The sequence below is a fragment of the Rissa tridactyla genome, chromosome 6 (genome assembly GCF_028500815.1).
Source record: "Rissa tridactyla isolate bRisTri1 chromosome 6, bRisTri1.patW.cur.20221130, whole genome shotgun sequence".
NCBI classification, from domain to species: domain Eukaryota; kingdom Metazoa; phylum Chordata; class Aves; order Charadriiformes; family Laridae; genus Rissa; species Rissa tridactyla.
In genome coordinates this window covers 46,063,533-46,078,398 of record NC_071471.1, presented here as the reverse complement: position 1 = coordinate 46,078,398, position 14,866 = coordinate 46,063,533, and the positions used below count along the sequence as shown (strand labels likewise).

General features: G+C 41.6%; 1 protein-coding gene across 9 annotated transcripts in view; it reads left to right on the top strand.

The window, feature by feature from the left end:
• Positions 1-14,866, top strand: part of ZMIZ1 (zinc finger MIZ-type containing 1) — a 352,031-nt gene that overhangs the window by 324,456 nt on the left and 12,709 nt on the right. For 7 of the 9 annotated variants that reach the window (XM_054205564.1, XM_054205566.1, XM_054205568.1 and 4 more), the window contains 9 exons: positions 586-760; positions 2,048-2,234; positions 5,579-5,789; positions 6,995-7,100; positions 7,641-7,801; positions 8,102-8,169; positions 10,041-10,109; positions 10,642-10,889; positions 13,919-14,082. In XM_054205564.1, the coding sequence (XP_054061539.1) occupies positions 586-760; positions 2,048-2,234; positions 5,579-5,789; positions 6,995-7,100; positions 7,641-7,801; positions 8,102-8,169; positions 10,041-10,109; positions 10,642-10,889; positions 13,919-14,082 (1,389 nt within the window). The remainder of the gene's footprint in view (positions 1-585; positions 761-2,047; positions 2,235-5,578; positions 5,790-6,994; positions 7,101-7,640; positions 7,802-8,101; positions 8,170-10,040; positions 10,110-10,641; positions 10,890-13,918; positions 14,083-14,866) is intronic. The other 2 variants (XM_054205572.1, XM_054205569.1) reach the window with 1 other exon arrangement.

Sequence of the window (14,866 nt, the reverse complement as noted above, 5' to 3'; positions counted from 1 at the left end):
TTTGTCTTATTCAGCAGCAAACTAACAGAATCAAAACTGTAGGTACACAGAATAAAAGACATCCCCTGACCCCCAGAGCTTTCATTCTGAGTAGATGAGTTGGGCAGGGGTGGAAGAAAGGATAGATGGAAGTAAAAGGGACAGAGACATTCTAATTGTGTGTCTTTTGGACTTTGTTTTTCATGTAGGCTTTTGTGCACTGGGGCTATTTTGGGAGGAAGCCAAAGAGATAACAAAGGACGGGGTGGGTTGGGGTGGTGTGGAAAAACTGAAGCGAATGGCTGGTTGGTTTTGTAAAGAGAGTGTTCAGAGGAATGCGATAAGCCTCTTGGCAGCCTTGCTTGTATCTGGTCGTTGCCTGAATTAAGCTGGCTTGTGTGCTGGTTTCAGTTCCTGCTTTGTTTTCCTAGTCTGCCTCTTCCCTAAAGGCCTTATGGGACGTCCTGTGGTTTCTTGTCCTTCCGGAGACAGAGGGGCCTCCCTACCGTGTTTGTAGCCTTTGGTGTTTGATAGCGGTACAGTTCACAAGGCTGCTTATTCTTATTTTCAGACTGCAATAACAATGTGATGTTATTTATTTTCTAGCCATCAAGGCCGGTACCTGTGGCAAATTACCCTCATTCACCTGTTCCAGGAAACCCCACGCCACCTATGACTCCAGGGAGCAATATTCCTCCATACCTGTCACCTAACCAGGATGTCAAACCACCATTCCCACCTGACATTAAACCAAATATCAATGCTTTACCACCACCTCCAAGTGAGTAGCAAATGGAATGCCCCCACAGTCATGTATTGTCCCTCTGTTCTCTGCCACATATGTTTCAGAGTCTGGAAACTAGCTCTGATGGCTGCTCTGGGAGAGGCTGGAATTGCTAAGTTGTGATATGTGGCGTGCACAGTGCAGGCTCGCTAGAGCCAGTGGACAGGAAAGAGAAAGATTTCTGTCCCCTCCTAAAACAGAGTATCAGAAAAGTTCTTCCAGGGTAAACTTGTAAGGATTTCACTCCTGAAGGTAGTCCTTTGATGTGCTTCCTGAGGATAAAACACTTGGGTTTGGGTTGCGTTATGTGTGCTTGGTAGGCTTGTTTATTGTATGAACTTTCGTTGTGGTCTGTTTGGTTCAAGGGCAAAGCCATTCATTGAACATCACTGCAGAACAGAGAAAAATGTGAATATTTATAGCAGTGTCTCTATTGTGATCCATACAGTTTCTTAAGAATATTCAGTAGTATGCCAAAAATTGATATATGTTTCTTTCAAAGCCACTCAACGTCACAGCTACATTTGGCTGGGAACAGCGCAGGAATAATAAGATCTCTCTGGCTGTGTACTAGCACAAGATATTTGAGATTTCGAAGTGACTAATGAACAATAGGAGATATCATTTACTAGGGAACTGGGAGAACCTTTATGTTTTCTGTAAAATAACTGCTGCCGCATTAGCGCTTGGCAACTGGTGTTTGGAGTTCAGGATAGCTGAAAAATGAAGTAGAAGGTGGCCTGCAGTATTATTTGGGCAAGAACACAGCATTTAAAGACATTTAGACTTCATAGATTAGCTGTAAGTTACCACAAAACCTCATTTTATGAGCTCAGATAGTAATTGGATACCAGTGTCTTTGGTTGTTGGATAGTTTCAGCTGATGAAACAGTTGGAACTAATTGGGTAATGATGATCCCAGTTCAAAGCAGGGAAAATAAGCATTATCACAGTTTGCCATAATTAAGAGATACGTTGTCAGTCTTCTGCCAACAGAGTAAGTCTGGACACAGAACACATCCAGTAATAAAAACCAGGAATTCTTGTCATGCCTGGTTTCTGTTGTGGCCGGAATGCTTAAGGTCCTAACATTAAGTGTGGGAGAACAGAAGACTTGGGGTTGCCATCGCTATCAGTTTGAGCCCTGTCACTTGTATCAGATGATGTAGTTACTTGTGATTTTCTTTTTTGTGTGTATGAACCTTCTAAGTTAGACTCAGTAGCAGATCACTGTGCCATTTGTTACTATTCTGTATAAATATACACGTTGTTATCGCACTGCAGATGCTAAAGGGAAAGTTCACGCTTTCTCTCCCTCTTCGATCCCAGCCAACCACAATGATGAGCTGCGTCTGACGTTTCCCGTGAGAGATGGTGTTGTACTGGAGCCCTTCCGGCTGGAACACAACCTGGCAGTCAGTAACCATGTCTTTCACTTACGGCCAACTGTTCATCAGACGCTGATGTGGAGGTAAGCTCAGCCTTGCTGTGAGGGAATCTTGCACCCAGTGATGGAGGAGTGGTGTGCCAGATGAACTTCATTTAGGTTTGCCATGAATTTCACTTTAAAAATTGTGGCTTAGGTAGGAAAAATGCTCTTTAAAAATCACAGATGCCATCACCTGACACTTTCCAGAGACAACACATTCTAAAACGCTTCCTGATCTGTGTTGCAGCTCCTTGCTGATAGCATACAGCATGCAGTGTTTGAAAAATCACTGCAGCTGTTCCAGCCTTTCTGCTCTGGGTGGAACGGGTGTGGGACATGCACGACCAACACCAATACAAACTTCCTTTTGGGAGACTCTGAAGTCCTAGGTGCTTTGTGGCCTGTGAAACGTTAGTTGCAGGAGTAAGTACGCAGGGCTGTTACAGTTTATGCTTAAATTAAATGATCCACATATCCGATAATGAAAAATAACACACTAATGAGGGACCTGATTTAGAAATTTAGTAAAATCGTTTATAAAGACATGTGCTTAAATCCTCCAAACTTCAGAAACTTCTGAAATTCCCCCTCTCCTGTGACTCCACGCGTAAGGACGGGTTCAGAAATATAGGAGCATAACTTTCCACGTACAAAGGCTTCTGGTTTTCACTTACAGTGAGTGCTCCTTTCCAGCTCAGAGGAATAGTTTTCATAGGTGGTACTTTACTGCATTTAATGTAGATCTGCATAAGTGACTCCAGGGTATGTCCTGATTCCACCGTGCTCATGGAAGAGCTTTAGAACAAATCAGAGCCTTAATCTTTTTTATTTGTCTGTTTTGAAATACCATGGAATAATTTTGTCTCTTTGGTCTGTTTTTCTCACAAAGTATCTCAGTGTTTATCCTGGCTGCTGATTGCATTGTTTGTGCACTGTGGAGGCTGGTTAGTTGCTCAGGATCCTGTATGGTGGTTGTTCACAGGTGTGGCTGCTGAGACAGTAAAATGCAGCATCTTAAGCACATTTTCTGTTATGCCTGCCTCACTTACAGTTTCTTCCCAAGCCTGGGCCACATACCCCCTGACCTTAATTGGCGTGATAATTTGTAGCTTCAGCCTTTTATCCATGTGAGAAACATGTTCCTGTTCACTGGAATCCTCTTGAGACTTCTGTTTTGATGGTGTGAGGTGGGCAGAGAGGTGCGCCGAGTTCCCTGCCCCGGGGACAGACTCCGTCTCTAACACTGAGGCTTGGTGCAGGATGCAGGGGTCCTTGCTGCCACGGTGTCCCCCTACCCTGAGGCAGCCTAGGGGCTGGAAGGGAGGGAGATTGCAGGCAGACCACATCCAATAATTAACACCTAACTTTGAGGTCAGTTATTGCTTACTTGCATTTCATTATCGTGGAGTACTCACAGCAGAGGGAGTTTTGGCAGTTATTTGCCGGTTCTTATTAATAAGTAATCACTACTGGGGATTGCGCTGGCTCATTCAGTAGATTTATAGTGCTGCACTGAGGCATGAGGCTGTTTCTTAATATCTGTTCTTTCTTTCTTCCCTAGCTCACCAAACACATAGCCTTTATTTAAACTTATTTTAATGAAGACTCATAGGTAAACTGTGCTCAGGTCTGCTGTTTTGAGAAGCTTGTTAATAGTGGGGAGAACGGATGGTCCTGTAATGAAGTCATTTCACATTTAACTCGGCGCTGGATGGGTTCCAGAAAAATGAATTAGTCACATGTGTGGATGGATTTCGGTTTTATAGAGAATGGTGGAATCGAGCCAATTCTGAATATTTGTCTGCCAGTTAAAATATTCGGCAAAACCTCTCACGTGTGCACACATAATGAATAGCAATGCAACTATTTTTCCTCCCCGTGGGGAACTTCTCATGGTTACGAGAAACAGAAAGGTTGAAGGCAGGGAAAATGTCGTCTTGAAGCTGGTTCAATCTTAGCACTGCTCAGTTATTAATAGCGTCCCATGGTGGAGACACTGCATGCTGAGAACATGAGGGTCTCCTGAGCTCTGTCACTGCTGTGTGACATTCAGCAGGCTTGCTCAGAGGCCTCGGGAACACACTTAATCTGCTTGGGGTTTGTATCAGAAGTACCAAGCCTTGCTTCCCTCCGGGTTTGGGTAACTGCGATGTGTTCTCATGAGGTGGGAATCTCCAGTGGATCTTGCAGAGAGAGCTTTCAAAAAATTGTTAATAAAATATTGGGGAAAAAGCATGGAAAGACTTAATATAGATGGATTATGTTGAAAGGTCAGATAATTTGTATTCTATACCTTTCTTTTTTAAAAAAACCCATGTTTTTAGCCAGTGCTAAATCTTGATGTTTTGAAATCAAGAAAAGATGATGTTAAGTCAGAACTCTGAAATCTCTGGTTGTGGATAAGGAAAATGGCAGTTAAGGTGATGATCTCCTGAATGAGCTGTTCCTCATGTATCTTACAAAGATATCTTCCTTCCGGCAAGATGAAATGAGCACCTAGATTTTCAAGCGTAAAAGATAAACATTCAGCTGTCTTGCTGTCATGAACAGCAGAATCCTGACATTTCAGTTCAATTCTTCACGTTCTTTTAAATTTCTTTTCCAAATGACTCATTCCTAACACAAGGTTAACATCCATACATGAAACTGAAGTCATTGTCTCTACCCACTTAATTTGTGATTAACTTAATCTCAGCCTCTTCCTTTTTCGGAGGTGTTATAAAACTAATTTTTGAGGAGCTAAATAGTGTGTGCAAGTTATTATTGGAGAGGTGGGAGGAATTCATGCTCTGAAAGGAGGTCTAAATTGGGTAGATTTAATCCACAGCTGTGTTAATTTGGAATCACAGGAACCAAGGCGGGGTGAGATACAGGGCTCATTTTATCTTAGTTGATTTACCTGTTCCAAGGCAGGATTAGCTGTACCTGTATTTTGTCTGACAAGCGTTCATTCAAATGCTTTTTTAAATGCTCTGAAGTAGTGAAGAATCCACAGTCTTCCAGTACAACCCACTGCAGCGTATCACTTTCTTGTTCTTAACTTGTAATGCACAGGAAGGACTTAACTGATGTTAACATTTTTCTTTCTGCAGGATCATATTGTGGTCTGGTTTTGCAAAGTGGTTTGAGATGTTCCCTTGGAAAGTCCTTTATAAGTGTAAAATAGTAACAAATACTTTGTGGCATGCTTGCATCATTAATTCATCATGTGTTAATTAGTCTGCTTGTGTTAAGGGCTTTTATGAAGAAAATATTTATATCCTTTACTGGCAATAATTCTAGAAAAATAATCTGATTGATAAAGAAAAAGCATTCCTAGCATGAAAACGACCTCCCTCTGCAATGTGAAAGCAAAGTTAAAGGAAGATTTATTGGTTGTTGTACAGGTCTGACTTGGAATTGCAGTTCAAGTGCTATCACCATGAAGACAGACAAATGAACACAAACTGGCCAGCTTCAGTCCAGGTCAGCGTTAATGCAACCCCACTTACCATCGAACGTGGCGACAACAAGACATCTCATAAACCCCTGCACCTAAAGCACGTCTGTCAGCCAGGAAGAAACACGATTCAAATTACAGTCACAGCATGTTGTTGTGTAAGTACACTGAGCTCACGGCTGCAGCTGCTGATGCTGAGCTTGCTGTTTAGTACAGTTTGCAAATGTTGCCTTAACTGAAAGAGCCTTACTCTCATTTTTTTCCATGCCTTTTTCTGGTAAGGTGCTTGTTTGATGATGTTGACACAGTCAGTCAGAGTGCTAATATGGACATTTTTGCTGCTGAATTATTGCAGAATGTAGTGGTATCCTTCTGCTGTCTCTGAAGATGCTTGTGGTCTAGGGCAGGAAAGGAGTTTGGTCTCCTACCTGTTTAGTGTGTGCCTGTGTAACAAGGCAGCTAAAGTGTATTAATGCAGAGGTAGACGAATGTGATGCAAACTGTTGTCCGGTACTAATTTAATTTACTTAGGGTATTAAACTGTGTTTGGTTTGACATAAGAACATCAACACCATAATCATTGGTGGTGGTGATGATTTTTCAAATAGCTTTTCATGTTCCATGATGCAGTCTAGACCATGCAACTTTCCCCTTTCTCCTTTTCCATGGTTTAGTTATTCTCAGGGATGAGTACTGTATTTTTAATGCAGAGTGGTGCACACATACAGTCTGAGCTTTTGACTGTTCTGTTGTCACTGACAAGAAAGCAACCTGCTACCTCTTCCAAGGTCACAGTGTGAGGCACTTTGACAGGAATCCATCCTTCCATTTTGCTTTGCATCGCACTGATGTTTCTCCACATACTGTCATTTATCTGGTGGCTAAGAGCAGGGGCAGCATCCTGTGAATCCACAAGGAGCTCTGTGTTGGGGAAGAAGATTCAGTTGGTTCCAGACACGTCAGTAGCAAATCGTTTTTGCAACTTCCAACGTAGTGTGAGGGCAGGCAGGTAGGCTAGAGTGTGTCAAAGTATCCAGGGTTTTAAAAATAAACCCTGATGTCAGAGGTGAGTACGTCAGCCCTGTGTATTCTGAATACTAAGGAGGGAGAAAATGCAGAAAATCTTTGCTTTTTTTAAAGCCCTTGTATACGTTATGCTCCTGGAGCACGGAACAACATACTGCACAGCATGCAGAGTATCCCTAAGGGAGCGCGTGTGCGCAGCAAAGCAGAACCAGCTTTCATGTGCAAGCATCAGACTCTTACGGAAGCCACATGTCCAAGGGAAGAATGTATCTCTGTTCAGCAGTGTATTTACCATGCGTGTTTGGTTCTCTCGGTAACAAAATGTGTTTTCTTTCAGTCACACTTGTTCGTGTTGCAGTTAGTACACCGGCCATCAGTTCGCTCTGTACTTCAAGGTCTACTAAAGAAACGCCTGCTCCCAGCAGAACATTGTATCACTAAGAGTGAGTTTTCGTTTTGTGTGGGTGATGGCTTTCCAGAATGCCTGTGTTCAGTTGTGATAAGCTATTTCTACACAAGATTTACTTGATTATTGAAATCCTTAAGCTGTATTTGTTAGGAAATTCCAGAACATCATGTGCGTAGATTAAATCCTCTTTATCCTCAAATGCTGAAGGCTGTTTGGGTGGGGGTAACCCTAACGAGGACTCACCCATTCCAGGAGAATCTCTCTGGCTTTTCCCCTGTATTAGTTTTTGACTTACCTAAAAGCCCTGTGTAGAAAGATTATTCTTCATTTATTTAGTGCTGCTTTAAGTGCTTGTATGGCACTTTATTTGGTTGAGGGTATAGCTGAATCACACGTGTGTGATGGTTTATCTGTTCAGGAGAACGTTCTAAATTACACATAATACACCTATGTGGATAAATTGTCCATGAAATTGGCCCTTAAAGGTTGAAGTGTTGGTCTTTCAGATTTCTACATTAGGATTTACAGTACACTGGTGTTTTCTCACACATACACATACCTTCTTCCTAAACAGTAAAGAGGAACTTCAGCAGCGTAGCAGCTTCCTCTGGTAACGCGACACTAAATGGGGAAGATGGAGTAGAGCAAACTGCTATTAAAGTGTCTCTGAAGTGTCCAATCACATTCCGGCGGATTCAGCTCCCAGCAAGGGGTCACGATTGCAAGCATGTACAAGTGAGTAGATGCCAGTGTCCTGGCAGTATTCAGCTATGTGTTGTTACAGTACCTTTAGCTTGGTTATTGTATGAGAGAGCCTAATGAAATGGGATTTCATTGTGTCGATCCACCTACATAATTAACTATGTATACATATGTTTAATGTAGAGGGAGAAAGGAAGCTATTTGGTTTAGTCTTCAGCGCTAGTAGACCTTTTTTCATGGCAGTTTTGCTTTTGTCCAACTGATTCAGTTAATACGGTATTTTCTCTTTATTTCCTTTTTTTTTTTCCCCTCTTCTTTGTTTCTGATACCTAGTGCTTTGATCTGGAATCTTACTTGCAACTGAACTGTGAAAGAGGAACTTGGAGGTGTCCGGTATGCAAGTAAGTGCAACCATATTACATGAAATGCAGTTGTACACGATTTTATCAAATTCAGACTATATTTAAGTCATGGAGTGGAGAAAAGGGAAGTACTAGGAAATAAAATGGATATATTACACTTATAGCATAAAGTCCAATGAGAATTCTTGCAGTATTTCATAAATTGAGGGAACACCCTGGATTATTAGAAATTTAAAAACAGATAATGAGATACTTTCTCACAAAATACATAGTCTGCGAGCTCTCATTACAGGCTGTCAATGGGTTGTGTAGAGTTCAAAAGAAGCTCAAATATTTTCATTGATAACACAGGTATCTACATAAATGACTGAACTGGAAGTTTGTTTTCCCCTAGATTATAAAGTATAAGCATCTACCAGACAACAACATGCCATGGCAAAAGAACGGATAGTCTATTCTGGAGTTATTTTTGTATAATTTTAATGTTGTAATGCCCAAATTACTGAACTCTGAATGTGTAGATACTAAAGTGTTCAGCATCCAGATGAACGGTAAGTAAGGATGCCAAATAACTGTCTTGGGTACTGAGCTCTGAGTCACATAGATACGCAGTTAATGGCAGTGTTCAAGGAGAGGGGGAATTTTGGAGACTGCAACATTTCCTAGTAATTAGGTAGGAAATGGAGTTGGATCCTACAAAGTCGAAGTCAGCATCAAGTACAAATTAAAGTGCAAGCAGAAAGCAGAAAGGACTCTAGTCCAGAATAAGACTGATTTTAAAAAAAGCAAGACTTCCAAAGTGCAGAAGTTTGTAGTGATTGCATAAAGGAAAAGAGGGATACCTTGGCATACTTTCAACATTATGTTTTGACCGGAGAGTTAGTACACTGCAGAAGAAATGTAACAAAAAGCTTTGAAGTGGTTACAGACTGCCCATTCTTATGTTTGACTGGGCAGAAAGAATTGCAGAATGTCTGCAGGCCAGTTCAGTGTCTGCAACCTACTGTCCTCAGTCCCCACAGGGTTACGAGTTTGTTCCAGCCTCAGCTGAGGAGCCTGGACTCCTTAGCTCAAGCAGCTGGATCTGCAGCAGCTTGTACTTGATCTCTGCAAGTCTCCGGTTCAATCCCTGCTGTGCCAGCCAATGTTGGGTATAAACAGGAGTGGAGATTGTCCGTTCTGTCTGCTTCTGTGGACATTGCAGGCTTGAGACGAGCTTGTTTCAATGACTGTCCATGATTGATCCTAAAGTGCAGGTGCTTTCTCTGAACAACCTGAATCTTTTCTGTCCTCTAAGTTAGGCTAAAAATATCACAAGAACTGGATGTCTTGCTTCTTAATTTATGTATTCATACATCCAGGCTAAAATTTTTGTCCTGTTTCTCTGAGTATGAGCACCTGCATTCAGATCTAAGTGCCTACATAACTAAATCGTTTCCGGTTTTGTTTTGTTCTGTCCCCATCTGTGCTGGTCTTAAGTAAAATAGCTGTAATACATAGTTTCTTTGAAGCCTTATTACTGTGTAGCTCAAAAAAAAAAAAAAGATCCAATTTGAAAAAAAAAAAGTGCTAGCTGATGTTCACAGGAGAAATCTGCTATGTTTGAAAAGCCTTTACATTCGCAATATATTTCACTAAAAAATTGATTTAAAGCATGCGAACAGCTTGTGGACACACAGAAGTAGATCTGTCCTTATCTCATCTATTTGATGTAGAATGCTATTATCCTGGTAATGGAGATGTAGAACTAAAACTGTTTGCCCTAAATCATTCCGAACTATGCGTTACAGATAGTAAGTTGCTGGATCCCAGTCTGCCAATTCCATCATTAACCTATCCTTTTTCCATCCCTCTTTCACACATGTCTAGTGGTATTCTAACATGAGCTTTGGGTTTTTTTTCCTTTCTAGTAAAACTGCTCTGCTGGAGGGCTTGGAGGTTGACCAGTATATGTGGGGTATTCTGAACGCTATACAAAAGTAAGTGAACTTATTAATTTCTGATATCCAAGACTAAGCAACTAGGAGATACATTAATGAGTACTGAGATGGTCATGCCAAAGTAGGTCTTAGTGGTTGAACTTGAATATTCTATTTCATGGCTCCTTGGTGGAGCTAGTGATACAGTGAATCAGTTTCCATCTGCTTAATAGATCTTGTTTATGTTATCTCCTAATGGCAGCCTCACCAACAAAGCAGAAGGAAGAGTGAGAATAGGGGATTAAATGCTTTCTTATATTTTCAAGTAGTCCCTCTGATTCACGTGTGGCATACCACACAGATATGTTTGGATTTCATTGTGTGGATAAACACAGAAATGTGCTCTCACAGTTGCCTCTCTTAAAACTTGCTTTTGGCACACACTTGAGGAGTGAAGGATCTTGAGGTTGTATTATACTAGAGCATTTCAGAACATTTGTTACCATGCAGATTCTTATGGAAACTTCAGCAGAATTGATTAAAAAAAAAAAAAAGTCAATTAATGTGCTAAAATTTTCACATTATTTTACAGCTCAGAGTTTGAAGAAGTTACCATTGATCCAACTTGCAGTTGGAGGCCGGTCCCTATAAAGTCAGATATTCACATCAAAGATGACCCAGATGGCATTCCCTCAAAAAGATTTAAGACCATGAGTCCAAGCCAGATGATCATGCCAAATGTGATGGAGATGATTGCAGCATTGGGTCCTGGCCCGTCACCTTACCCATCCTTACCCCCTCCTCCAGGAGGCAACAACTCCACTGAATATGGTAACCAAGGTTAGTTTTACAGCTTTGTGCACCCACGTGGTGACTCTAGAAGTCAGTGGTTCAGTCAGCTTTGTGATTCAGGTATGTCAGCGCATCTTCTCAGAGAGATGCATGGGGAAAGCAAATTATATGGCTGCAATTCTGAAATTCTGCATCAGTCTTTTCAGAGGAAAATATATTTTAGTAAGGAAATTGGTGTTTGTCATATTTGTTGCCATGCAGGCCTCCCTGAGCCAACAAACATTGTATGTTCCCTTATATGTTCATGGCCTGCCACAATATACGTATTTCCTCATGTTTCTGTCCATTTTCCTTCTCTTCCGCTCTCATTCAAGTGAAGGCGCCTAGTGCTACAGAAGTTACAAAGTAGAGAACTTGACCCATTAACCCTGCTACTTGTTTAAATTGTGGGGAGGTGGGTGACATTTGGTAGGCCACCCAGAAAGTGGGTGACTTTTAAAGAGCTTTTAACTGCTTTGCAAACACCTTTGCATTAGAAAATTATTTTTGAGTTCCTCTACCCATTTGCTGACGGATTGAAAAACAGAGAACTAAATACAAGCAGTGGAGATACGTTTTTCAAATGACTAGTATATTATGAATAACTCAATTACAGTGACAATTCTGAAAATATGAAACCAGAGACTGTTTCTTTTGCAAGTAATATGGTATGAGTCAGTTCAGCTCTGGGAAAAGACCAACTGTTCACACCATCAGAATCCCCAAATTGATTACAAGGTGATATATGTGCTTTTTGCAGGCATTTGAAGAAAATATGGATTGCATGCAAAAATATGGTTAATTTGCTCCAATGACTGTGAAGCCGGTGACAGATGATAAAACCTTTTAGGTTTTCAAACAGATGAATGATTACTATAACAAAGTCAAGAGCACTGAATCACAAATTTTTCATTCGTTTAGTAGGAGTGAAGTGTAGTCAGAGCATGAGAACAGAGCCGTCTATTCTTCGTCATCTTTCTAGCTCATAATCAGCAGCGGACAGGGTAGTCACATGAAGTGGGGTGTAGGGTTTGTGTAACGATTGCTGCCTAGACTGTTATTTTCCTGCGTTCCCCTGTGGATTCTGTAGCAGAGGGAGTCATTGTTTCTCAAAGCCCTGACTCATCAATGGCAGGTGAAACCCACGCTCTCCTATTTCCCCTGCAATAGGCGTATCAATGCAGAGCACCACGTTATCCTAAATGCCTTTATAGGTTTGTCCCTCAGCATGTGGCACACTTCTTGCCCCAGAGAAGGGCATGCCGCTGCATGGCTGTAACTCCCGGGGCATACTGCCTTGCATCTTCATTCTCCATCAATACATGCGCTGAAACTTAGTGTTTAGAATTAGATAGCGTCTTCTGGTTAACAATATTCTAGAGCAAAGTAGTAGTGTTACTACTGTGGGTTATGGTTGTTTATTTGGGTTTGACAATAAGCATACTGAAGTTTAATTTGCAAATGTAACAAGTACTCAGTAATACAAGACCTTATTCCAGCTCCCTGCTATTAAATCTTTCCTGAGAAGCAAGACAAGAGCAGCTATGTTCTGTGAGACTCATCCAGTTTGCAGATTAACAAAATAAGAATTAGTGAGGCTCTGCAGTATTTACATGATAGATCAAAGTCCTGACTTCTCTGAGAAATACTCTTACATGGCTAATGACTTCTATTCCTCTGAGATTAAACTTCTGCTTGTGAAGCTGTGCTAAAGAGCAAATGATGCAGCTACTTCAGTTTGTCAAGCTCCCTTCTTGACTTGAACGTTTAAAGCTGCTGTACTTCAGCTGACGAACCGCAGGCTCTCTGTGCAAGCTCCAAAGCTATTCTATTATTTCAGAGCTCAGTATCGTCCAATTCTGTTGCTTATACAAAAATGCTGAGTGGCTTTAGTTCAATCTTTAGTGTTTATAGCAAATAAGCCACCAGAGTTGGTATCTCAGTTGGAAGCGTTAACAGAGGGATCTGGACAGAAAAAATACGGAGAGTAAAATCCCTGTATTGGAATACATCCTTTCTTTAGAATTCAAGTGAAGATCACTGGCCTGAGGTGGGACAGATCAAAACATAGTGACAGCGGTCATACAGTTTTTGTCCTGCAGAGCAACAGGGGACTCCAGGCTTATTGCTAGATGGTAGATGTGTTGGGGTAAATCCAAATCACTTATTCCGAACTGGCGTGGAATTTTGTTGCTTTGGAGAACATCTTTTCAGGCTGCAGTTAGGTGGATTTCATAAATTCACTAGTTTTTCATTATGAGCGTGCATATCCACATGCTGAACACAGACTACAGGCAGCCAGTTTGTAACTCTGAAAATGAGAAGAACAAATCCAGGAAGGGAAAACCGACGTTGTATTTGCAGACAGACAAGTGAATGTTGTTAGGTTTTGTGGGAGCAAGGAGGATTACATCACAAACCCCAATTAGACATGAAGGCCTCTTCTGTGCTACCTTAATGGAAGTTGCCTGTTTGTACTGCAGAAGAGGTAAAATAGATGCTGTGCTGTGGCATCTATATAACTGGTACTGTGGCATCTTCCTGATACAGTTCTGTCAGTTAGCTTCACCAGAAACTGCAGCAATGCCACAATCTTACTGAGTGCATGGAAGTGTAGACACAAATAACAGGTGTCCTATAAATAATCTTGGACTTGGGCAGTCAGTCTCAGTTGCACTGAGATGCTTCCGGATGCAAATATTCCATAGAATTTAATATCCTTTTCACTTCTTGACTTGGTTAAGTTTATGTGGTGACTTGACAGTAGTTTTTCAAAATGTCAGCAGTTTTCAGTTAGTCACAACATGTACATGAGTTATTGCAGCAGCCAGTATTTGAAAGCCGAGTGCCGTTTTTTCCTCTCTGTTCCTCCAGCTCGCTCTGGCAGTGGAGACCACAGCGTTGTCATGTTCAGCGTTGCAGTTGCCCTGTGCTGTGCAGGGATGATGCTGTCCTGCACAGCTTTTACAAGATACTCTGAAACATCAATGTTAGGAAAACAAATAGTTTCTTTCATATCACATGTGTTTCTCTTTTAGGCAACAGTTACCAAGGGCACGGCAATTTTGACTTCCCGCACGGGAATCCCGGTGGCACATCAATGAATGACTTCATGCATGGGCCCCAGCTGTCACATCCCCCAGACATGCCGAGCAGCATGGCAGCTCTCGACAAACCTCTCAGCCATCCCATGCAGGAATCTGTAAGTAATGGTGCTGCAGACGTAGGTTTTCCTTTGTGGGGGTAAGGAGCTCTCATCCAGCTAATGGACTTGCCTTGTGAACTGCTTTTACTTTTTGTGTATTCCTCACTTTGGAAGTTTGTGAAATAGGACAGCCCTGAGAAATGACAAAAATGCCATTTTTAGGTTTCTGGCCTTTTCAAGTTTTTGGAGAAGCTTTTCTTAGCTTTTTGAATTGTTGTTTAGGCTTGTTTATCTGAAAAAGACAACCTGGCTTGGTGTGCTTGTGTTAATCATTGTGTTTTGTTCTGACACCTGAAAAAACCTAGACTTCGTTCCCCAGGCCAGCAGGCTCTGTGAATATCCATCTTCGGCAGGCAGCTTGTTATAGTAAGACATTGAGCGACTTCAAAGCAGGGGCAGTATCTTCCTTGGCTTTGTCCCTGAGGGCAAAATTTGCATCAAAGCATTTTGAGCGGGAATTCTACTCAAGTAGCATGAAAGGCACCTTTAAGCTTTGGGAACAGGACAAGCCTGTAGATTTCAAGGAGAGATGCTGCCACTGGTCTGAGAGTCTGTCAACGTAAGAGACTAATAGATGGAGGTTCCTCAGGCCTCAGAGGGAGAGGCAGAACTGTGCATTGGAAAAGCACTGAGTTTTATATACAGAATTTATATTATCTCCAGAAAATGCAGTACTGCAGCAGCTAGGTGATAGAAAAACAGCATTTAGCTCTTAGGCATGGCTAGTCATCTATTTTAACTCTGTTGGGGGCTGTGTGTGTACATCCTTTCATGTTCATTT